This window comes from Perissodus microlepis, chromosome 14 (assembly GCF_051167445.1).
Source record: "Perissodus microlepis isolate ML-2025 ecotype Zambia chromosome 14, ASM5116744v1, whole genome shotgun sequence".
Classification (NCBI taxonomy): domain Eukaryota; kingdom Metazoa; phylum Chordata; class Actinopteri; order Cichliformes; family Cichlidae; genus Perissodus; species Perissodus microlepis.
The window spans coordinates 90001-113931 of record NC_140474.1 but is presented as its reverse complement, the minus strand read 5'-3'; the positions used below and the strand labels follow the sequence as shown (position 1 = coordinate 113931).

Genomic DNA, 23931 nt, shown 5'->3' with positions numbered 1-23931 from the left:
TCAAATGCTTTTTCTGCATCCATAGCAATAAAGCATTCAGCCACAACATGGTTGGGGGTATAGATAATATTAAAAAGTTGCTGTATGTTAAAGAAGGAATGTTGATTTTTAATAAGGCCAGTTTGGTCGGGAGAAATTGTAGCAATTTTTTCCAGCCTGTGTGCCAGTAGCTTAGACAGAATTTTAACATCTGTGTTTAACAGAGATATAGGCCTATAAGAAGCACAGTTAGTTGGGTCCTTGTCCTTGTAACACTGTTATAGAGGCCTGGTAACATGATGAAGGAAGTGCCCCAAAGTCAAGCAATTCTGTGAAAACTTGGCAAAGGAAGGGAGCCAAATTGTCTGAGAATTTTTTTTTTTATTAAAGTGTGTAGAAAATCCATCAGAGCCTGGAGATTTCCTGGATTGCATGGACGCTATTGCCACCTGAATTTCCTGTTTTTTAATGGGGGCTTCCAGAGTTCTGGAGGAAGCGAAGGCATATCGATGGAGTCAAAGAAGTCATGCAAATCTTTTACATCTACTGTAGATTCTGACGTAAATAATTTAGAGTAAAATGAAGAGAAAATGTCATTAATCGCCTTCTGATCTGTAGTCATCACTCCATTGTCCGCCCTCACTCCTGTTATGATTTGTTTAGCTCTCATGCCGCACAGTCGATTAGCCAAAAGCTTACCAGTCTTTCCACCATGTTCGTAAAATTCACTCTTGTTCATTCTTCTTTGGCTCTCAGCGAAGGCGGTCACACTTTTCTCCTCTCCTCTCCCTTATCTTCCCTGCTTAGCTCCTCATGTCCTTGTCTTGTCTCGTGTTTTTTATTACTTTCCCTGGAACACCCTCTCACAGTCTGTGTCTAAAACCTAAAAGAGAATTATGGATTTGATCAACTGGCCTCTGAATGCTATTGACACCCTTTAACGAGAAGTCTGGGCTCGGGAGAACCCGAGTGCCCTGGAGGGACTTTCCCTGCCGGATACACGATGGACGGGTGGCAGAGGATCGTGTGCCTGGCGGGACTGTCAATCGAGGACGCTGAAGATATCTACCTATTCGGAACCATGATAACAGGGTTCTTGCTGATCGGAGCTGGCTTGGCCCTGGCTTATCGGAGAATTAAGACAGCGGAACCGGCTGTTCAAACCCCCACAAGGCTGCCCGCTGGGATTGGAACGACAGGTGCGACTTCTCAGAAAGGGCTCACTGAAGGCAGAATGGTTAAGAGCTTGGAGGCGCTTACGACTGCAGTGAATGCTCAGAATAACACCTTTGAGTGTATGTATGCTGGATTACATCAGGAAAGAATCAACTCAGAACAACATCTCTGGGCGGAAGCTGGATTACATCTTGGATCAGTTGGCTGCGGTCGTGAGGTCTCAGAATCTGCTATGTGAGCAAAAAGAGTGACAAGACCACAGAATCGACGGCTAATAACATCACGGAGAAACTCGCAGCTATTAACGGGAGATTGAGAGACCAGTGTCGGAGTGTTAAAAACAGCTTGAAATTCTCACGAGTTGTTTGCAAAAGAAAAATTACCATCATAATCCGGCTACCCCTTCGGCGCCAGCTGTGGGCTCAAGGCTGGAGCTGAACAAAAACTCCCTGATAACGACTGTGTTGAGTCTGTTCCTTCCCATTCCATGCAAGGCCACCTGGGTTGGCTGGAAGACTGTTTACTTAGCCTGGCAGGGCGAAGGACACTGTCTCAGCTGAACTATGGACACGCACACACATACACTTACACTGATAAGCACGCACTCATCCCCCTCCCTTTCCAAATGCCTTCGATGCTTGTTCCCTCCTGGGAACATGGCGGGTCTGTGTGCCGCGCTGAAATGGTAGCGCTGTGCAGGGCGGCTGCTGTGTTCGCTTCGGATTACTCCTCACCCCCCACCCAATCCTGTGGCTTGTCATGTCTTTCACAATGTTGTGCTGTGGACATTTATGTGCTTTTTGTGCAGAGGAATTTTTTTGTTTCCTGTTCTCATGCTGTCCTACCATGGAAGCACAGCATGACTAGAGGTCTCTTTTTTTCCGTCTTGTACTTTCCCATTGTAGTGTACATTTCAGTGTTTTTCTGTAACGCTACCGATCTCCGACTTGTATCCCCATGATTACATGGGGATACAAGTGTTGTGTGTTGTGTGTGTAAGGTCGGGGGGGTCCCATTTCATTGCAGGGCAACCTGCATGTGGCGAATAAAGCTTTGATTGATTGATTGATAATCAGACATCCTTCCACTTGCTGAGTTGAAAGTAGGGTGAGTTTGGTTTGTAAGCTCAGGCGTTCTTTGTACAGCGCCGGTCATGGTGATTGACCGTACTGCCTGTTGATGCTCATAATCTGGTCTGAAATAAGCCTCTGCTCCCATTGTGCACACTGTCTTTGAGATGCTGCCAATTAAATTATTTCTCCTCTCAGGAACGCCTTTAAAGCCTCCCATACCGTCCTGTTTGGCATACCAGGTGTTCCATTCTCACTAAGTAACATTTTAATTTTACAAGAAATATTAAAGACAAATTGTTCATCTGTGAGCAACAATGGATCCAACCTGCAGAGCTTTCTCACAAACTCACAGCCCAAAAACAACAACAACAAAAAAACATGAAAACCAACCCCACCTGAGAAATAAAATACAATAACATGCCACAACGTAAAGGAAACTAAAACAATACCAACCACCAATATTACCTCAGCAGGTTGCATTGAACAGCAACTGCCTAAGCCCCTGCTCGCTTCCCATACTAGCTAAGTACTCCCCCGTACCACTACCACGTACGCCTTGTACCTGCACCATTAAACGTTAACCCCTAAACTTAAAGCAGGGCCCATATTTAAAGGTGATGACGAAGAGAAACAAAACACAACAAGACCAAAGCAACCACACAACAAACAAGTTTTCCTTAAAATGAAAAGCAAAGAACACAATACTATACTAACAGCACGGCTGTACAGTATCAGTCAGATCAAGGGTGCTGCGCAGACCAGTCTGACCTATTATACTGGTGATTTAAGGTGAGTGCACTGACAATATCCACCTCAGGATGGAGAGCGTTGGTCTTCCTCAAAGGATTAAATAAAGCGGGTAGCCTCATCAACTGACTCCGGTCGCCGGTTATTTCCATCTGGAAGAATAATCCGAAGTCTGGCGGGGAAGAATAGGGAAGGTTGGAGGCCTCTCCTATACAACTCGGCCATAACATCCTTATACTGGACTCGCTGATTTTCGAAGTCTGCGTTGTAGTCCATTTAGAACTGGAGCTTGTGTCCACAGTACTCAGTTCGCTGTGGACCCAGATCCACTGATTCCGGCAAACCCACCAGACGAATGTTCGGCCCTCTGCTTCTGCTCTCCAGGTCAGAAAGTTTAGTTTTGAAAAGTTTGTTCTCCCCCTCTCTCCCCCTTCACATTTAGTCCATCTTGTCCAGCTTACCATTAATTACATCAAGATGTAGGCTTACAATCTGCAGCTATGGCTGTTCTGTGCTGTTCAAGCAAGGCGACAAGCGCCGGGTTCAGGGCAGCACTAGCATCCTCTGCTAGGCCAGCACTAGCGCCACTCTCAGCAGCAGTTTTCTTCTCAGTTTGTCTTCTTACCTTGGACATCTTTTCAGTGTCACACTTATTAAAGGCCCCCAAACATACGTGTCTAATAGCAAAGTGGGGATTAGGAAGTAAAATAAGAAGAGTTAAGCAGGTGCTAGTAGCTGATACACCTTACCCCACTGCCAGAAAAATGAAATCCCCATAAGTAGTTGTCAATGCAGTGGAAACTCTCCTGAGTCATGGCTCGTGTTGGTAGCTCTCCACAAAACAGCATGTCTTCATGTAAACTGCTGTCCCAGCAATAATGTACAAAAACCAGAAGCAATGCACCATTCATGACCAGTGTTGTTCAAATTACTAAAAAAAATGTAATTAGTCACTTATTACTGATTACTTCTCCAAAAAACCAATCCTGTTACATTACTGATTACTTATTTTCAAATGTAATTAGTAACTTATTACTCAGTTACTTTTTAAAAACATGATACACAACCTGAATATGTAATGTAAAGCAACAGACCTTTCAGCCCAATTCTATTTTTTTCTGCATAATCCATCATATCAAACTGAATCAAATGAAAAAGTCTCTTCTTAAAACTTGTTTCATTAGTTTTAATCTTTTAACTTTATGCATCAAGCAAAATGAAATTATATGCAACAGTCTTTGACTTGAAGAAATTCTTTAACATTTAAACTTATTTTTTGCATATTCCAGCATATAAAATAAAATGTTTTGTGTTTACACTCTTTCAAATAGATGCAAGTAAAACACAGCAGAAAATAAATAAAATCAAAGATTCAGCAGCACTTAAATCTATTGTCACCTGTTTAGCAGGAGTGGGGCGGGTGGAGGTTTGCCCACAGCAGTCATGTCAGTGGGGGCATCCGGGGGTTTCTCTGTGAGTGTCACATTCCCGTGGCAGCGTGCTCGCTGCTCGCTCAGATTTGAAATTTAATTTTTCGCTGTGGAAAGAAGTTTTCTTCCCATGCAGAGTGCACTGCAGACGCTAATGTTTTTGTCACTTTTTACAGAATCAAACTCAAAGTAATGTGAGTACTTCCAAGCTTTAATCGCTGCATGGTTGTACTCTCTCCATCGCTCTATATTTTCCAATGTCACTTTTATCTTCATTTTTGTGTTTTGAGAACTTCTCCATATCTTTTAATAACTCCAAATGACAGGCAGAGTGTCTTCTTCTGCTTGCTTATTGAGGCTGATTAAACAACTCCCACCAAGTGGGCTTCATTCACTACTTTCAGGAACAAGCTGCACATACAAAATCTATCACACTGAAAACATGCTGCACATAAAAATATCAGCGCAAACACGGTCCTTCAGCTGATTTTACCTGTCTTGAAGTTTCTGTAAATGGCAGCATGAAGTTGGAGTGCTACAACTGTAAAAAACATCTCTCTCTCTCAAGACACACTGACACAATGTTCAGCAGACCTTTCTCTTCTCTTCATAGTTAAACTCCTTAAACATGAAGTCAGTGATGTTGCTTTCTGACTCACCTCCTCCTCCTGTCAGCATCATGGTGGGACTGACAGATGACCTCCCCATCCTGCTGGAAACCGGACTCGACTGTCCATCTCTGTCTTTACTGTCATGTCTGGACTTGCCATCTCCTACAGAGGCACAACAACATCAACTCAGTAAGTCCTGAAGAGTCAGTCAAAGTAAACTTTATTGTCATCTCTGCCATATACAGTACAGTATATAGAGAGACGAGATGATGAGGCTCCAGTTCATTCAGTGCAAAAGAACAACAATAAATATAGGAAGAGTAAGACATAAATATGCACTTCAAGACTAAGGTAAGGGGAGATATACACTTTGCAGTTGTATGTTGTTTGTTGGTATTTGTCTACAGCAGCAAAAGAAGCTGCAGAGGAAGTAAAGAAACACTCAGTTCCTGTGACATCAGACCTTGACCCAATAAACCTATTATCAAACCAAACCATGCAGCTTATCAATTTGCAGTCCACTTCTTCTTATACACAATATACTATATAATATACTCCACCCCTGCCTAAAGACAGTCATATTTATTCTGCCAATGAACATTCAGATAGTTGCTGTGAAAGACGAGTGCATCTGACCTGCTCTTTCGTTTATGGCATGTAGTCTGTTTTATCTCAAGAAATAACTCTGTGATCTTTTTGTTGTCCATGTTAAGACGTACTTTCACCATAGCAGACCCACGTCCATCTTTACAAAGGAGTTGAGTGTCAGAGCACTTGGAATCTCTGAGCACCACATTTCAAATGTCCCAGAGGTGTAAGTTAAAGGGGGCTGGAGCGACTGCAGGTGCAGTGTCCGTGGTGCTTCAGCATCTGGATAGCGGTATAGAAGAGGAGCAAGCATAAAGGGAGTAACTTTTTTTAAGTGTCAGGTAATTTCAAATGCCATGTTTTTATGAGTTTAACAAATATCTGCAAACACACAAACTGTTTGTGGGCAGTCTTTGCAGTGAGTTGCTAGCTAAAGATACAGCTGCTGCATTTCCAGGAAGAGAAAAGAATGAGAGCTAACTCAGAAATGATAGTAAAGCTAAGAGCTTTTCAGGGGCATTAGATGAACTGTAATTTAAAAATTAAATGTAATTGTCTTGATGCTCAATTATCCAAGTGAGGAACTCCCATAGAGTTGATTCTGTTCATCTGGACGTTTCAGTAGGAGAAACGTTTCATCAGGATCAGGTGACTGCAGGTTCAAACCTTATAAACAGGACATTTGTACAATGACTGAAACTAGCACCACTAACTGAACAATGGGCTGGGAGGTCTGTTCTGCCTTGAGTTTAGTGCCCCCTACTGGGCCTTGTAAATTGTTGTTAATGTGCATGCACTTTGACCAAGAACAAGAAGTCAGCCATGTTAGTTGGGGTAACCAGGTTCACATAAGTTGAAGGGTTCCTGTAATTGTCTGCTGCAATCCTCTTTCTTGTTTATGCCTTCAAAAGCATTGTCTTTTCACTGTGATGCAATGGTGTATGGTAGTGCAATGTAAAATAAGTCACCTGGAGCTTGGATGCTATATCCTGACTCCCGTATCCTTTTGAATGGAGTTTGGCTGGCTGCTGAATTGTGTACATACGCACATATGCACACACACAAGGAGAGCAGTACAGTGAAAAGACGAATACCCAGATGGCTAAACTACACTATTGCAGCAGATTGCAGAGAACATGGACAAAAAATGTAGGAGAAGCCCTTCTGTCACGGCGGGGTGCGCCGGAGTGTTTTGACTTCAGGACCCAGATGCAGATGCAGAGAGAAAGGCGTTGCAGGAGACGTGACGTGTCTTTAACCAAAAGCGAGCTTTATTTAGCTGGCTGCAGACAAAACATGAAACTAAGAAAACAAAGAGGAATGTGAACACTGTGTAACTAAAAGACTATGAAACTCAGTGAAAAAACTATGAAGAAACCATGAACACTGAGTAACTATCAAACACAGTGAAGACAAAAACCTATGACACTCTATGACTGAGAGATGACAGACAACACGACGCTGAACACAGGAAGACTGAGGACTTAAATACACACATGAGGTGATCAGGGGAAGTGGAGACACATGAGGACACAGCTGACTAGAATCAAACATAGTGACAACACAGGGGAGAGAAAAACTAACCACATGAACCCAGAACATGCAATCTACTTAAAAATCAAACAAGAAACTAGACATGACAACACTTAGCTCACAGATCTAAAACACATGATAAATTAGACAAGAATCCAAACATTGAAACCAAGGAAACAATAAATAATGGCTGCCTTTAACCTAAACTAAATAGGACTAACACGTGATCACAAAGCTAACATGAGAAGAATACAAAAATAAACTCAGAGTGCTGGGTCAGAGGCCCAGGTTGTGACACATTCACTGAAGGAATCACTGAGCATTAAAGATGAAGCAGTTAAAGATTAAACTTCCCGGTGTTCTAGTTCTACACGCTCATCAAAATCATCTGCGGGTGTTGAGGCAGCACGAGCAAGACCGTTAGTAGAAGCTGCAAAAGCACGTGCAACATTTGCAGAAAGGGAAATTGCTATCAAAGTCGACAAAGCAAGATTGGAGGCTAATTTAGATGCCCTGCATCTGGAAAAGAGGCTGCAGCTGCCATTGCCCAGGCAGAGATATTGGAGGCAGCAGCAGAACATCTGGGTTGCAGAGCGTTGCAGTAAGAAAAGCCACTCAGCAAAACTTTGAATGAATGTGTAAGTGAATATGGTAGGGACCAGGCCACACGTCTTAGTCAACAATCTGAAACGACGTTGCACTTGGCACATGACCAGAACCCAGAGCACCCCACCTGCTTTACGACGCAATGTTCTCAAAACACCTGGAAGGAGGAGGACAATGAAAGTATTAAACAGCATTCCTACTCTCCGCAACTGGATGCCGAAGAACAACTTACCTGTCCAACTACAAGACAAACGTCTCCCCATATTAAAAAACAGGCAACCCTGCAGGAACCATATAGTGACAAATGTCAGGAAAGGGCAAGGTCTGTCACTCCGCGGTATGCAGCTAGTCCACCGACGAAGAGTGTGCATCCAGAGTCTGCAGGTATGATGGACATGGCATTGACAAGTATTTAGCACAGAAAGAGCTTGTGAGTACTGGTTTATAAAAATTTGATGACTGTCCAGAAACCTACAGAGCATGGAGGTCAGCTTTCCTTAACACAATAAAGAATTTAGACCTTACAGCCATTGAAGAGTTGAACTTGCTGTTGAAATGGCTTGGGAAAGAGTCATCAGAGTATGTGAGGCATAAGACGGCAGTTCAGGTAGGCAACCCAGCCTTAAAGCAACCTTAAAAATGACTTGGGACAGGTTGGATGAATGTTACGGTGCCCCTGAGGTCATAGAAAGTTCTTTGTTTGAGAAACTAGACAGCTTTCCTAAAATCTCAAAGAAGGACAATCGTAAGTTAAGAGAACTTGGTGATCTTCTAATGGAGCTACTATCAGCTAAGGAGGATGGCTATCTTCCAGGTTTGTCATACCTGGACACCGCTCATGGCATTGGCCCCCATGTAGAAAAGCTGCCGTCACATTCACATACACATTCACCAGTGTGTGAATGTGTGTGTGAATGGTTGGATGACTGGATGTGTAAAGCGCTTTGGGGTCCTTAGGGACTAGTAAAAGCACTATACAAATACAGGCCATTTACCATTTACAACGTGCAGGACAAATGGGTTTCTCAAGGATCCAAGTATAAGGAAGAGTATCATGCATCCTATCCTCCCTTCTCTTTACTCAGTTTATCTGCCACCAAGCTAAAACAGGGAACGATCCCAGCTTTGCACTTCCAAGCAACTATTCTCCCAAGCTAGAGAGGCCTTTCTTAAAGCTTGCAACATTCAGGAAACCAGTTTTAGTGCAAAAGACTACTGTCTCTTCAGCTGCAGATCCGAAGGTAACGGCTAAAGATGAACCAGATAAATATGGTCCCATCCATAACCCACATAGCAAAACTGGTATGGCCCAGATCTGGCCCATACAATGTGCTTAAACATGGCCCACATACCGTAAAGAATGACGGCCCTTTGGTGACCCAGATCTGGTTTACCAGAGGTGGCCCACACATGGGCCAGTGCAAGGCCAGTTTCAGACACATTGCTGGCCTTGTGCTGGCCCAGAACAGTTTCAGCTCTGGCCCCAGATGTCAGCCTAATGTATACCTTAATCAAGCCATGTAATAACAACATGTGCTGGAACATATTATTCGTCCAGAATTGCTGTGCGTTGCTGACCTACAGCAGACAAGAGCTTCTGGACATCTGGACTCATAACTCCAACAGTTTTATCGCCGATCTCCAACTCATCCCAGAGATCTCCAGAACACCGGAGGCTGCCCACTCTCCCCGGCTGGGCGGAAGTGCACGCAGACGGCGCCAAGATCGTAAACAAAGGCGAGGTAGGCGCGGAGGGCTACGGGCTAAGCTAAAGCTAACACGACACTAGATCTGGCCCAAACCTGTCTGCTATGTAGAAACAAGCCTCACCCACCGAGGAAATGCTGTGGCTTTAGATTCAAAACTATTGAGGAACAAAGCCTACTTAAAAGAGCAAGGGATTTGTTTCAGATGCTGGTCATCATCCACACATCTTGCCCGCACCTGCAAAGCTACATTAAAATGTGATGAGTGCAACAGCGACAGCCACAATAAAGCATTATATCCTGGTCCACCACTATGGATAACCAAGTCCTTAGACACTCCAGCAGAGGACAGCAGGGAGGAAGGAAAGTAGGATGCCTTATCATCGCCTGCTGTGAGCTTCCTGTGCACTGATGTTTGTGGTAGCAACATTACAGCACAGTCCTGCTCTAAAATATGTCTCGTCAAGGTCTATCCAAAACATCAGCGTGAAAATGCTGTTATGATGTATGCTATGCACCTGGATACTTCTCCCTGTCAATCTTTACTTGACTGTCTCAGTGACGTTAAACTGTGGATGGCAAATAACTTTTTTAATTTTAATGACCATAAAACGGAAGCAATTTTATGTGGCCCGCATCGCTCTATTGTTTCTCCAGATGCTGTTTTCGGTGTTTTGACCTCTCATCTGAAAAGTTCAATCGTAAATCTTGGTGTGAATTTTGATTCCGCACTTACCTTTGATGGTCATGTAAATGGGGTGGTAAAAATCGGCTTTTTATCAGATGCCTATCAAAGGTCAAGCCTTTTGTTAGGAATTAAATATATATTCTTAGTGCTTATTTGCTGATTATATTGTTTTATGTATTTTAATAAGAGAGGGCCAACTTTGAGTATAAACTAGGTCGCAGGCTGACAGGAAACTGCATGCTTTTGCAGAGCACAGGAGGTGCAGACAGAAAGTGAAACTAAGCAGAGTGCACTCCAGAGTTGTTTTTATTGAAACTTAGCGTGTGACGTAGCCGAACTATATATACACATTCACCTTGTGATTTTGTCAGAGCTGTGGGTGCGTGCTCGTCTCTGCAGTTCTTCATTTCTGGAAATGTGAAATAAAGATCATTTTTTGAGTTTTGACCACTCTTGGTCCAGTCTTTCTTTGCCGCCAAAAGAATTCAAAAGAACGGAATTTCCAAACACAATTTGGAGACTGTTATTCATGCCTTTATTACCTCATGTTTTGCCTATTACGATTCCCTTTTAATTGGGGTTGGGTTGTGATCCATGTGGTTGCTGAACAACGGTTCCGTGGACGGGCTGATCACCCCTGAGGAAAAAGGTACCTTTGTCCTACCAGCTGTTGAAGCAAAGGAAATGGAGGAGTCACGGAGCCGTGTGTTTCAGCCACCACTGAGACCATCGACTTTGAGGGGACTCCTGCAGATGGGTGAGTTGTAGCTAACTTGTATACAGTCATGGAGAGTGTTTGTCTGGCTGTTTTAGTGTGGGGAATGAAATTTGGGTTTAGGAAACTGGGAAGAAAGAACGACTGCCTTGCGTGGAAAATTGAAAAGTGTCTGGAGCACCGCAAAGAGGAGAGGTACACAAAAATTACACAAACAGAAAAATGCATTAATCCTACTAACACAAACACACATGCAATGAAGCTCATGAAGACCAAACAGTATTTTAAGCATGCGTTTCTGTTACCATCATCTTGTCCGGTTCACTTAGTGGGTTAAGAAGTGATACATACACTAGTGAACTAGTATTATTTTTGGGGAAGGATGATTGAATTATTGCAGGGGTGAACAGAATGATGCAGGAGGGTCAGATGAGTGGAGACTAATAGATTATTGAGTTTCTGGTTTCTGATGTGTGGGGGAGGTCATGACACACATCTGGGTACATGGGGAAACAAAACTCATTATCTAATAGAATATTGCTGTTGTGTGAGGTGTGTGACTGGTGGATGAAAGTTTTGGGGATTTACTGATGCATTTTCTTTTGGTACCACTTTGAACCTGCCAGTTTTGATCTATGATTCTAAGAGAGTACACTTAGACAACTTCTAAAAAGAGGCCTTCATATTTTTTGATTTTTAACAGTGCACTGAGATTTTTGTTTGGCAATTTTCTCTTTTTCAAGCAGGCCTGCAAGATCGGAATCGAAAGCGCTACACAACATGTCGAACAATCGCAAGTGAGCTTCTCCAAAATTAAAATGGGCTCGTGAGAAAGCCACTTATTTGGGACAATCAGAAAACAAGTCCCTGCCAAAAAGGATTCAGCGAGGTAATCCAGTCTAAATTATTTTTGTTTTCTTTTTTGAAATGACGTCATTGCTGGCAGTAGAAACTTATTGCGTCATGAGAGGTTCTACTGTCAGCAAATAAAAAATGGGGACTGACTGGACTGACAAAAGCTGTGACTGAGTTGACACCAGTATGCAAGATTGCACCTCCACCCAGAGTGACAAAAGGGTGGATGTATGTATGTATGTTTCTTTTTACAGGAGCAGAAAGGTGACAGCAGCAGGTTGCATGAGCTTTTGGGCCGTGCTGAATTAACCTTTTAATTGCCACTTTCTGTGTCTTTGTGAATTTACCAGCAGTGTGTTATTCAGGACCTTGTATTGTTTACAGTGCAGAGGTCACTGTGAGAAAGTGTGCATACAGATGCGCTGTGCTAACATCTACATCACTTTTTCCACAGCAGAGGGTTGATCGTGGGATCTAATCACATGATTTACAGCAGGACACACCACTGGCTAATGTTTTACTTTTTCTTAAGACAGGGCGTGGAGTGAAACTACTCCAGGGGAGAATCCCTGGAATTTTTAAGAGACAATGCACAACTTTATTGTGCATGTCTAATTGTGATAAGCTGACAGAGTGCAAAAGAGGGTTTTCCGGGGAAGCTTTCATTTTTAAATTGCAGAGACCGTGACATGAGGGATATGGAAGGACTGACTGAGGCGCAGATGCAGACCATGACTGGGAGAGAACGCTTCAAGAGGACCAGTGAGAAGCAGGGACCATCTGCAGGACAGCAGACAAACGACAGTGGGCTGCACCACTGGGCTTCCAAAGGATTGTCACGAGGAGATTTTGAACAGCAAAATCTTAAAATAAAATGAAAGAGTTTCTACATTGACGTTGAGGAAGACAACTAAGGTGTACGACGTGCTCTGCCTTAAATCTACAGCCGCGTTGGAACAGAAATCGAGGGATGAAGAGAGCGTGCCAAGCTCCAAAGGTGACAGCGCAGAGGGAGACCAGCGTTGGAATTATGACTCTGTAAACAGCACAGACACCAGGAGCCATGACCGTGACTGGGAATGACCACCTAATGCTGCTTCACTCTGCCATGCAAAGTACTTTGACACTCTGGAGAAGCCCTTTCCTCTGTATCATTGTTGTTGCCATTTGCATGTGAGAGCTTAGATTGTGGGGAAGATTAAAGATGAACAAAGGGTGGTGGGAGAACAGTGAAGTGAGGATACACAGTGTGAAACTCCTTCAAGTGAACAATAATGTTGATGTGACATACGCAATGTCAGGAAAGAAATTCTGGTATTAATGTGATTCTTGATTTAAGAATCAAAGGGTGGGATTGTATAGGAATTTCTTTTACTTATGTATTAATCACATTATTTTATTGTATGATGCCTTGGTGCCACTGGATTTTAACAAGTCTCACACTCATACAGTTAGACAAATGGTGGGGGTGTAGTAAGGATGTTGGGGGAAACAGGAACTCCACAGGAAGAGTCTTTTGTCTCTTCGAGGACTCTGGGAGGTAGCAAGGGAGTGTGAACCTTAAGGTGTGAAACAGCTGTGTACTGCCTTTTGTTCCTGAAGAAGGTATTTAACTGAGAGCCATGCTAGGCTCAGAGAGACTCTGCTGACCTGCCCCGCGGTCATGTAGGCTCTCCACAAACTTGGTTGTCTGTTCTTTGTGTGTTTGGATTAAAGAATGTTAGCTACCGCTCACCAGGTAAGCAGATGTGTCATTGGATAATGGCAGGTCTTCCTGAAACAGAGTCAGAATCAGAATACTTTATTAATCCCTAAGGAAATTATGTGGATTACAGTTGCTCCAAAAAGAAATGGTAAAAATAGTAACAGTAACAGACTAAACTCCTAACAATACATTATGTTACAGATTTTAATATTAATTAGTCATTGTCAGTTGTTGATTTGTCCTGTTCTCATTGTATGATGAATTATGATGGCTGTTTGGTAGCCGTTTGGATACAATGCATACTCTCTCTCTCTTCATGTGTGTGTGTGTGTGTGTGTGTGTGTGTGTGTGTGTGTGTGTGTGTGTGTGTGTTTCTCTGGCGAAATTCAGTATGGTTCTGACAACAGTTTTATGTTAATGTATAATCCTTAATATGTTTTATGTGTGTGTGTGTGTGTGGGGGGGGGGGGGAGGGGGGGGGAGGGGGGGGGGCGCCAGAGGGAGTGTTCGCCCGGGGCGCCAAACAGGCTAGGACCGCCACTGACGATGATGATAATGATATGCTCGACAACCAGAGTAACAGATCATTAGCAAGGACAGGATTTTTTGACCTGTTCAACATTCAAGGTGATGCAGTCCCCTACACCTTGAAGACATGTGCTGGCATTAGAGAGAGTTCTGGAAGAAGAGCGAATGGCTATCAGGTTGAGGCACTTAATGGTGGTATCAGCCTCACACTGCCAACACTGCTTGAATGCAATGACATTTCAGACAATCGTGAGGAAATCCCAACACCCGAGGCTGCTTTCCATGCTCGTCTCAAAAGAATTGCTGCTGAAATCCCAGCTATAGATGGGGAAGCTCTCATTCTACTTCTGTTTGGCAGAGACATTCTTAGGGTCCACAAAGTCAGACAGCAGATTAATGGCTCTGACAACACACCCTTTGCACAAAAGTTGGATCTTGATTTGGTCCTGGTGGGTGATGTTTGCTTAGGGAATGTCCATAAGCTTACAGTCTGCAGCTTCAAGACAAATGTCTTAGAGAATGGAAGACCTTCACTGTTCAGACAATGCACAAGCCATGTCCACCTCAAAGAAAGGGTTGATTTGAGTTTATTACATAGTCCCCTACAAGGCTGTTGGGGGTTGCAGAACGGTGGATTCCCTTGGAGTCACAGTTTTCAGGAGAACAAATGATGATGAGAAGCCTGCATTATCAGTGGAAGATGAACACTTTCTGCCAAACAATCGACAGCAAGCTTTGACGTGCTGGTTTTGTTTATTTTGGGTTGTTTGTGATTATCCCTAGCGTTTTGTGTCCTCTGTGCTCTCTTCTTCCACATTTCAAGTTCCTATGTTCTGTCTCCCCAGTCTGTGTTAAGTTGTGTGTTTAGAGTTTTGTCGGTGTGTTTCCTGTTGTATTTTGCAGGTCCGTTTCTCTTGTCAGTGTTTCTAGTTTCGCTTCCCCTTGTCTCATTATGTCCAATTAATCCCAGCCATGTCTCCCTTCTGTCTCCCATTCCCTGATTTCCCTGTGTGTATTTAAGCCCTGTGTTTTCTCGTGTGCGTTGCTGGTTCACCTGTGTTCTTTCCCTGCCTCATTCTATTATCTCCCTGCGTCTCCCTGCATCCCCGTTTCAGGTCGGTGTTTTCTTAGTTTTTCCCAGTATAGGTTCCTTAGCTTCTGTTTCTTGCCTGCTACGTTTTTGTTTGTTTTACTTAGAACTGCATCTTGTTAGCACTGCTTGGGCAGAGTCAGTGCCCTGCGCAGCTTCAGTCACCTTCGTGTCTGTCACAGGACCTCGTGCCTGCTGCTTTTGTGCCTGTCTCTGCTGGAGGGTCTGAGGGGCCCGTCCAGCTTTCTGCCTCCACTGGAGGGTCCGAAGGGCCCATCCAGCCTTCGTCAGCCTCCGCTGGAGGGTCCGAGGGGCCCGTCCAGCATGCAGCGCCACCACCTACGGCTTGCACGTCGTCACCTGCAGCACCACCATCTGCGGCGTCCACGCCATCGCCTGCTGTGCCATCGCCTGCAGTTCCACCACCTGCGGCGCCACCGCCTGCAGCTTCCACGTCGTCGCCTGCTGGGCCACCACCTGCGGCTCCCACGCTGTCACCTGCAGTGCTGTTGCCTGCAGCGCCACCACCTGCGGCTCCCACGCTGTCGCCTGCAGCGCCACCACCTGCGGCTCCCATGCTGTCGCCTGCAGCGCCACCACCTGCGGATCCCACGCTGTCACTGCTTTTCGCACGGTCGGCCTCCTGAATTTAACTGTTTGGGATTCCTGCGCTGTCGGCCTCTGGGTCAGCCCCCTGAACTGTTTGTTGGCTCGGTTTTCTTGTGTTCCTGTGTTTTTGATTTTGTGGTCTGTTTTGGTTTGTTTCTGGACTTCTCCCAGTATAGGTTCCTTAGCTTTTGTTTCTTGCCTGCTACATTTTTGTTTGTTTTACTTACCGGTTTAATAAAGTTCACCTGTATCTGACACTTCCTGCAGCTTGGGTCCTACTTACAACCTCCACTCGTCTGCCACTGCAGACATGACAGGCGATATGTGCTCACAGAACATAATCCAGCAGATCATGCGTCAAGATCAATCCAAGCCTCTCAGCTTACTAATACGAACCAGCTGTCTGGACCAGCAATCTTGTATGAACAATACAAAAGCAAGACATCTTCAGTGTTGTTGAACCAGACTCAGATAAAGAGATCCGGCCACGAGTCACTTGCTGTGCCAGTAAGAAAGAGGAAAAGAAACTCGCTCCAGAAAGGTTTGAGAAATTTTTTTCATGGAACTCTTTGCAATGAGCAGTTGCCACACTTATTCATATTGCTCAGTCCATGACCCAAATCGCCAAGGAATGCAAAGGATGGCATCAGTGTTCAAAGCCACAGTTGTCCAAGGCAAGGAGTGTTATTATTCGCTCTGTGCAGACAGCTAGTTTCTCTGAGGGTGCGATTCGAGCAGCTGGAATATGGCTGATAGGTGGCAAAAGATGCATAGGCAGTGTTATTCATGGATGTGTCATTTGTCGGAAGCTGCGAGGCAGAACTGAGAGCTAGAAGATGTCGCAATTACCAGAGGAACAACTTAGTAGTTCTTCCCCCTTTACTTACACAGGCCTGGATGTCTTTGGGCCTTGGAATGTAGTTGGAAGGCGCACAAAAGGAGGACTAGCCTACAATAAGCGCTGGGCAGTGCTATTTACTTGTCTAAGTACTCGTGCTGTTCACATAGAAGTGATTGAGTCCATGGATGTTTTCATTAACTGTCTATTCTTCTTCTTTGCTATCTGGAGCCCATGAATACAACTGCACTCTGGTGGCGCATGGGAATGCACGATTGGAGTTGCAAGGAGGATCCTGGACTCTATGCTAATGCGCACAGATTGTTCCCATCTCACACACGAAGTACTGCGCACTTTAATGGCAGAAGTAACAACTATTATTAACTCCAGGCCTGTAGTTCCTGTCTCTTCAGATGCAGACTCACTTGAAATACTAGCCCGGCTATGCTCCTTACACAAAAGGCAAGCGCACCACCTCCACCGGAGAAGGATCTCTACAAGCAGCAATGGCAGCAAGTCCAGCACCTAGCAGACCACTTCTGGAGACACTGGAAAACAGAGTATCTACACACACTCCAAGCTCGTCAGAAATGTCCTAACATTGAGAAGGGTGACGTTGTGCTGCGTTAGCATGGTTAGCTCGTTAACGCGTTAGTGCCATCCAGCCCCACGCACGGGGCGCTAATGCGCTAACTCGCTAACAGAGTGTTGCCGCGTTAATGCGGTTATGGAGTTAGCGTCATTTTAATGAGATTAACGCTGACATCACTAGTATTTTCATATTATGAAACTATTAATTTTGTGTTATTCAAATGTTGCATGAAAATGCATAGTAAACCACTGTGTTGGACTACTGCGCAGTGGCTGTGCTGCTCACGGTCAGTGTTATATCAAGTGTTCAATATTCCAAGTGAGAACCGTCCATGTCACAAGGTGAATTTTTTGACAGTAACTGCTGTTTTTTCCACTGTTAGCTGTCATTAGGCATTAAAACTTTCTTTGAAGTGGAGCTCCAACACTTTGTAAATAAACTCTCATGAGGTGTGAGAATTTAATTAAACTGTTTATCAGAGAAAAAGTGTGATTTTTAAGACACTCTAACCAGACATTAGAAGGTACAATGTTAACTTATACTCAGTAGTTGTTGTTGTTGTCAGCTCTGGACTGCTGACCACAACAAACGGCAACAAGGTACAATAAACAGATCCAAAGTGAATCCTGGCCAGATGAGCTGATACAAGAACTGATTTGCTCCAGATCTATGATCCTGATCTGGTTCTGATCCACTGCTATGCTATTCTGATTCGGATCCAGTTTGTAGATCCATTACAGAGCCTACGGTACATCTGGGCCAGATCCGGTCCAGAGTAAATTTGCCATCTAGGAGTATACAGTATACTGTGAGTGTGGGAAATGAAAATCAGTCAAGATTGTGAAGGTTTGCTGTGTGGCAGGCAGGATGAAGGACCAAATGCAGGACTCACGAGAAACCAAGGAGTGAAATAAAGGAGGCAGCTTTTATTGCGCTGTAAAAACTCGACCACCAAATACAAGGAACACAGCATAATAATTAGACGCTAGAAAATTACGAACTCAGGAAACTAGAAACAAAGAAGCTAGAAACTACGAACTGACAAGAAGCAACAATGGGAATGAGCATCACAGAGGGTGCACACAGCACTGAGGGAGTATTTAATGACGTGACAATGGACAGAGGAAAACACAGGGCTTAAACACACCAGGCAGTAACGAGGGAATGGGAAACAGGAGGGAAACACAGCTGGGACTCTGGTCGTGTCCTAATTCATGGGCTGCATCCTCCTGAGGCCGCATTTGTAGGCCAATTTCATCACAGCGACGCGCCGAAGGCTGTCCAAATTCGTAGGCTCCTCCGAATGCAGCCGACAAATGTGTCCTCATTTTCCCCGAATTTGAAAGATGGGTCAGATGTGTCCTTCGTGGCCCACCATATCCCAGAATTCATAGCGCGGCCAAGCCAAACTCCAGTTTCCAACAATGGCGGCCGCTAATAAGTTTTAAAATTACTGTTATTAATCTCTCTCGGTCACAAAATAAACTTTTAACATATTTTAAGGCGAAAAATGTAGCTGTGTAAACTTCAAATATCTGCTCAGTTTATCAAGATATCACTTATTTGCAAAAGTGCTTCGACGTTTTTGGAGACGTCTGTTACCCACCAGCTCGATAGCTAGCCGAGAGCTTGAGGGTCAATGAAGCCGCCAAGAACGGCACAACTCCCGGCACATCATTTTCAGATCACCGCGGACTTTCGCTACTCAGGTTAAACGTAATATGTAAGTCACTTAGACAACCTAAATTTTTATTGTTTGGCTTTTTTCAGTGTTTTATTTGTTCGTGAGTAAATCGGTTTGGCTGAGATTAAAGTAAGATAAAATAAAACTTTATTAATCCCTCGGGTGGTTTTCACACAGCTGAATAAACGTCAAACAGAAAACTGATTAAACAGAAGTGTGAGACAGTCGAGAGTTTACGCCAGTGTCCTGTTATATTTTAGATAGCAAGGAGCAGACGGCCGAGTTTATTAAACTCCACCGAGACAGCGGTGACGCTAATCAGAAAGATAGACCGTCCAATTCCACAGCCGTTTACTTCCGGCCTACCCGACCTTCTGAGGACCCGGTCCACGTAGACCGCGAAGGCCGGGTCCTCAGGAGGATGCAGCCCATGAATTTGGACACGGCCTCTGACATAACAAAACGGGGAGGAAGCAAAACTGAAACACAGGACACAAGAATTTCAAAGTAAAACAGGAAATATAAGACATGGAAACACCAACTAAACAAGGAGACACGGCAGACAGAGAAGACAGGGAGAACATGGAGCACAGAGACAAGAGTAACTAGATGTGGAACACGGGGAAGGCAAAGTAACAGAAAACTAAGGACTATAAACTAAGACTATAACATAAACAGAAAACAATAATGAGAATCAAAACCATTAAATCCAACAAATCCAAGAATATAACTTCCACTAGAGGGCAGTGCAACTACCTCCCCAAATAAATTGGTTGCCAACTGCCAGTAAAACAGAAGAGGACGAAGAAGAAATTACATAATACTCATGCTGTGAGTAAAACAATGCAGCGCCTAATAGCAAAGATAAATATTTAAAAAAATAAAGAAAAAGTAATCTGTCTGACCTGGGTCCTGGAGAAAACCCCAACCCAGATGAAGGCCCTAGCATGAGCTGTGGTCAGAAGAAAGCAAAGAAGGTAAACTGGGGACAAACCAAGCCAGTTCCACAATGCCTGGTGTGTGGGGGAAATTATCAATGTCTTTTGTGACATTTTGTTTGCTGGTGGGCTGTATGATTTTTCTAATGTGAAATATGTGATGCCCTAGCTGCACCATGGAGATACAGCAGTACAGAAGACTGAGATGTACTTCTTAAAGGGAAGCTGTTAAAAAATAAAACTCTATGCTATCAGTACACCCAGATAAAACTAACTAAATGCCTAATGCATTGGTAGGTTGTCTACCAGTACATTAGAAGATTTAGGTGCTGTAAATATGTAAAAAATTAAGATACTGTTAGCAGAAAATAACTATAGTCACTGTCTGTTGTTCATATATTCTGTTAATTTAATGCCATCATACCCAATACAATAGAATTAGACAATTAAAGTTTTAGCAGTGTTTTTCCAGTGCAGTTGAAGGTAAAATTGGCTAAATACATTCACTATTTCCATTCAGCAGATCTGGGTAACAGTAGCTGTACTCACATATTTTACTGTGAAAATGTATACACATTGGTTAAACCACATACACAACTGTATATGGTGTTTAAATATTGTAAATCAATGATATAGACATATCTATCTATAGTTAATCTGAGAAACTGGAAAAAAAAAACATCTTGTGGACTTAACCTGAAGGTTCAATTTTGGTTTTAATTGAGCTGAAGTAAACTGACTGTTGTCACCATGGCAACACAGTCTCCCTGGAGAGTCTCTCTGGAGACTGAATGAAGTAATGACAGCTTTTTGAGTATTCTCTCATATTTGACTACAAATGAGTGATTTTTTTTTATTCTTAGTCAATTTATCAGATTCAACTGTCCTTATATTTATTTATTATACTTATTATATTTCTGAGCAGCTGACCCAAAGACCATTAGAGACTGAGGAGGCATTCAGGAAAGCTGGCGGGTGTTAGTGTAAATAAAGACGCACAAGCTAAACACTGTTTTTCTATCGTCTTTTACAGTTTTAGAGTGGGAGATAAACTGGACACTTCAACGTGCTGAACTTAATTTGTATAATGAACATGGTTTGACTGGGTTTTGCTTTGTATTTGAGATAACAAACTGCAGTGTGTAATCAGTGTTACACAACAGCTTGCAAAACTGTTTAATATACTTTTTTTTCAGACGTGTGGATGAGCACCATTGGGTAATAGCAACCAGTCATCAACCTCTGGGACTAAAATTAAGCCAAGGCTCAAATCCCTAAACTTACAGTTCCTCATACATCCAGCAGGGGCTCCAGCAGTGAGTCAGTCCCCATAGCTTTCCATGTTAAAATTTCACATCAGAAACAAACATGTTTACAGCCAGACACACAAGTTGGTTTGGTCTCTGTGGATAATATCCCTCTACATAACAACTGCATGGTGGAGGGTTATTTGTCTCACCTGCTGAAATTGTATTAAGGTTTAAAGTTTGCATTGTTAAAGGATTGGGCCATTATTGTGAATGTGACCTCAGGTTTACTTGCTCTGACTTGTAGTCCCCCAGCACCCCCAAAAACCAAACCTTGTCCTTGATGTGCATCAGGTATTATAATATGGTGTTGATGCAATACTCTGCAACTCTCTTACCTTCACCCTCCCTGCTCTTCCTCCCTCCTGACCCCCTCTTCATCACCTGTCTACCTGATGCAAACAGGTTGTTGAGTTCGTCTAGTGGACTTGTTGGAGTCTGTGACCTCACGGACATGTTCTGCATGGACCCATGTGTGGAGGAGGAGTTACTGAGTTTAGCCCCTCCTTCACCTGCCCTGTGTGAAGATGATGAAGATGAAGATGAAGAGCGAGGCATACTTCCTCCTGCCATCAGGGTGTCATACGGTGGTGGCCTCTTCAGGCTCAGAGGTGTTAGCGAGCGTCCCATGCTGACAGGAGATGGGCATGCTGATTGGCTACGGGGGTAACCGTGACCACCGTGTGTGGTGCTGGATGACTTGTAAAGGCTGGAGGGGAGAGGTGGAGCTGAGGAGCGACCAGAAGATGTGATGGTATGAGTGGAGGGCATGTCCCGGTCTCGTTCTTTGCGGTAGTGAGTGGAGCTCTGCGGCTGTTCAACACTGCCCGACTTGCTGTAGGAGACGTTTTCTAACATGGGGAGGCGTGTGACGTCCAAAGGGGTGAGGGGGGACTCATCTGAGTTTGGGGAGCACTGAGCGGGGGCAGGTGGGAAGATGAGCAGTGGTGGGCGGTGAGTCAGGAGATTTGGGAAAGGTGGAGGAATGTCACAGAGTGAGCCGCGGGATGACCAAGCTTCAGGGTCAATGATGGCAGCATTTGTGTCCTGCAGAAAGTCTTCCAGCATTGGGTACTTCATCTCCTCGTACACCGATTCATTCTGGTCGTCCTCCTCTGCTTCCTGACCTTTCAGCCCTCGCAGGATGTTTCCCACCATCTCAATGTAAACTGGCTCCTCTTCGTCCGTGTCCCTGGATGCTGGACTCTGACTTTGGGATGAAGATTTGTCCCACTGCAAGGAAGACTTCTTGTTGCCATGGTTACGGATGTAGCACTCATCAAAGGAGGTGCTGAGCTGAGTGTTGGGATTCCTTTTGGGTTTAGGTGGAGGCATCTTCTTGGAGGCATCTTCAGAGTGCAGGAAACATTGAGCTGCAGACAGAGAGCGAACAACTGTCACAACACTTCTTCCATACCTTCTGAAAGCTACAAATTCCTTACAGAACTATTTAAACTTCAAATTCAAGGGCAGTCATTTTTTCAGTCATCTTACTGACAGAAGAACTACAATTACTTCAGACGGATACAATAAAAATATCTTCTGCTTTTCAATATAGTCTTAGGGATGGGAATTGATAAGAATTTAGCGAATCGGATTCTATTATCGATATTACTTCTTGGTTTTCATTGACTCCATTATGAAAGTCACCACCATCTCTAAGCAGCATATCAAAGACATTACATTCATGCACATGAATGACATGCTGTGGATGTTGGAGGTATTTCTGCTCTTTGTTGCGATCCGTGTCGGGGTCATTACTGAAAAAAGTAATTCTTAAAATGAATGCAGTACATAACTTAATTACTCCCATGAGTAAGTAATTCTTTACAATACTGGTTACGTTACTACTACTAATAATAATAATACATTTTATGTAAAAGCTGTCATGACTGTGTGCAGGCAGGAAGAGAGGACCCAAAATACAGGACTCACGGAGGCAAACGTAACTCAAAATATTCAGCTTCATTGCTGGAAAGCAACTGAACAAAAAACTAACTAAACTGAGAATAAAGAACAAACTAAACAGGCAGGCAGTCTGGCAAACAGAACACACAGTGAAAGTGAGGGTACGACGCAACAACGAGTAGGGGAAGACGCAGACACTAAATACAAGAGGTAAACAGAGCTAAGAAGGAACAGCTGGGAGAGACGGCTGACGCTGATTAAACTGACGAGACACAGAACTTAACAGACACAGACTCATGAGCAGACATAATAACGTCATGGACATCAAGGAAAACAGAAAAGTGGGACTAGGGCAGGCACAGAACAGAAACCTAACAAAACCTGGCAAATCGTAATGGAAAACACAATCAGAATAAACAAGATAATAATAAAGAAACACAAAACACTGAGTCACCAGACTCAGGACCATGACAAAAGCGCCTTTCAAAACACCCAAGGACACTGTACAGAACAAATAAGACAAGCATAAAAACAGGAAATGAACACAATAATAACACAAAGTTTAAGAGCATGGAGAAGTTATACAGAGTAGGCTATCTTGAATAGGTGGGTTTTGAGGGTGGACTTAAAAGGGGGGAAAGAAGTGATGTTTCTGAGATCAGGGGGCAAGGAATTCTACTATTACTAATATTATTGCATTTCTCACTAAAATGATCATGATCATGTCTTGATGCATGCTCAATCATCCAGGTAAGTAAATCTCCAAAAGTTGATTCTGTTCATCTGGACGTAGCGTTTTGTTTTAAATCCCAAAACACGCTGTGCCAAAAATTGGTCCACCCCAAGGATCAGGTCCCCCGACACAAACAGAGTAACATAGTGTACGTCGTTAAGTGCCAGGAGGATTGGCAGGATTTATACATCGGGGAAACCAAACAACCTCTGGCTAAGAGGATGGCACAACACAGAAGAGCCACCTCGTCAGGCCAGGACTCTGATTTTTGGAGTCTCATGATCACCATTTA

The 23931-nt window shown here is 43.8% G+C and overlaps 1 protein-coding gene across 5 annotated transcripts in view; it reads right to left on the bottom strand.

Annotated features, from left to right (window-relative positions):
* The window catches only part of nyap2a (neuronal tyrosine-phosphorylated phosphoinositide-3-kinase adaptor 2a), a 54338-nt gene that overhangs the window by 22814 nt on the left and 7593 nt on the right, over positions 1-23931 (bottom strand). For 4 of the 5 annotated variants that reach the window (XM_084950406.1, XM_084950405.1, XM_084950404.1 and 1 more), the window contains 2 exons: positions 21337-22371; positions 5065-5178 (listed from right to left, as the gene is read on the bottom strand). In XM_084950406.1, the coding sequence (XP_084806532.1) occupies positions 5065-5178; positions 21337-22371 (1149 nt within the window). Of the gene's footprint in view, positions 1-5064; positions 5179-7975; positions 8122-21336; positions 22372-23931 lie in introns of those variants that run through there. The other variant, XR_014802180.1, reaches the window with a different exon arrangement.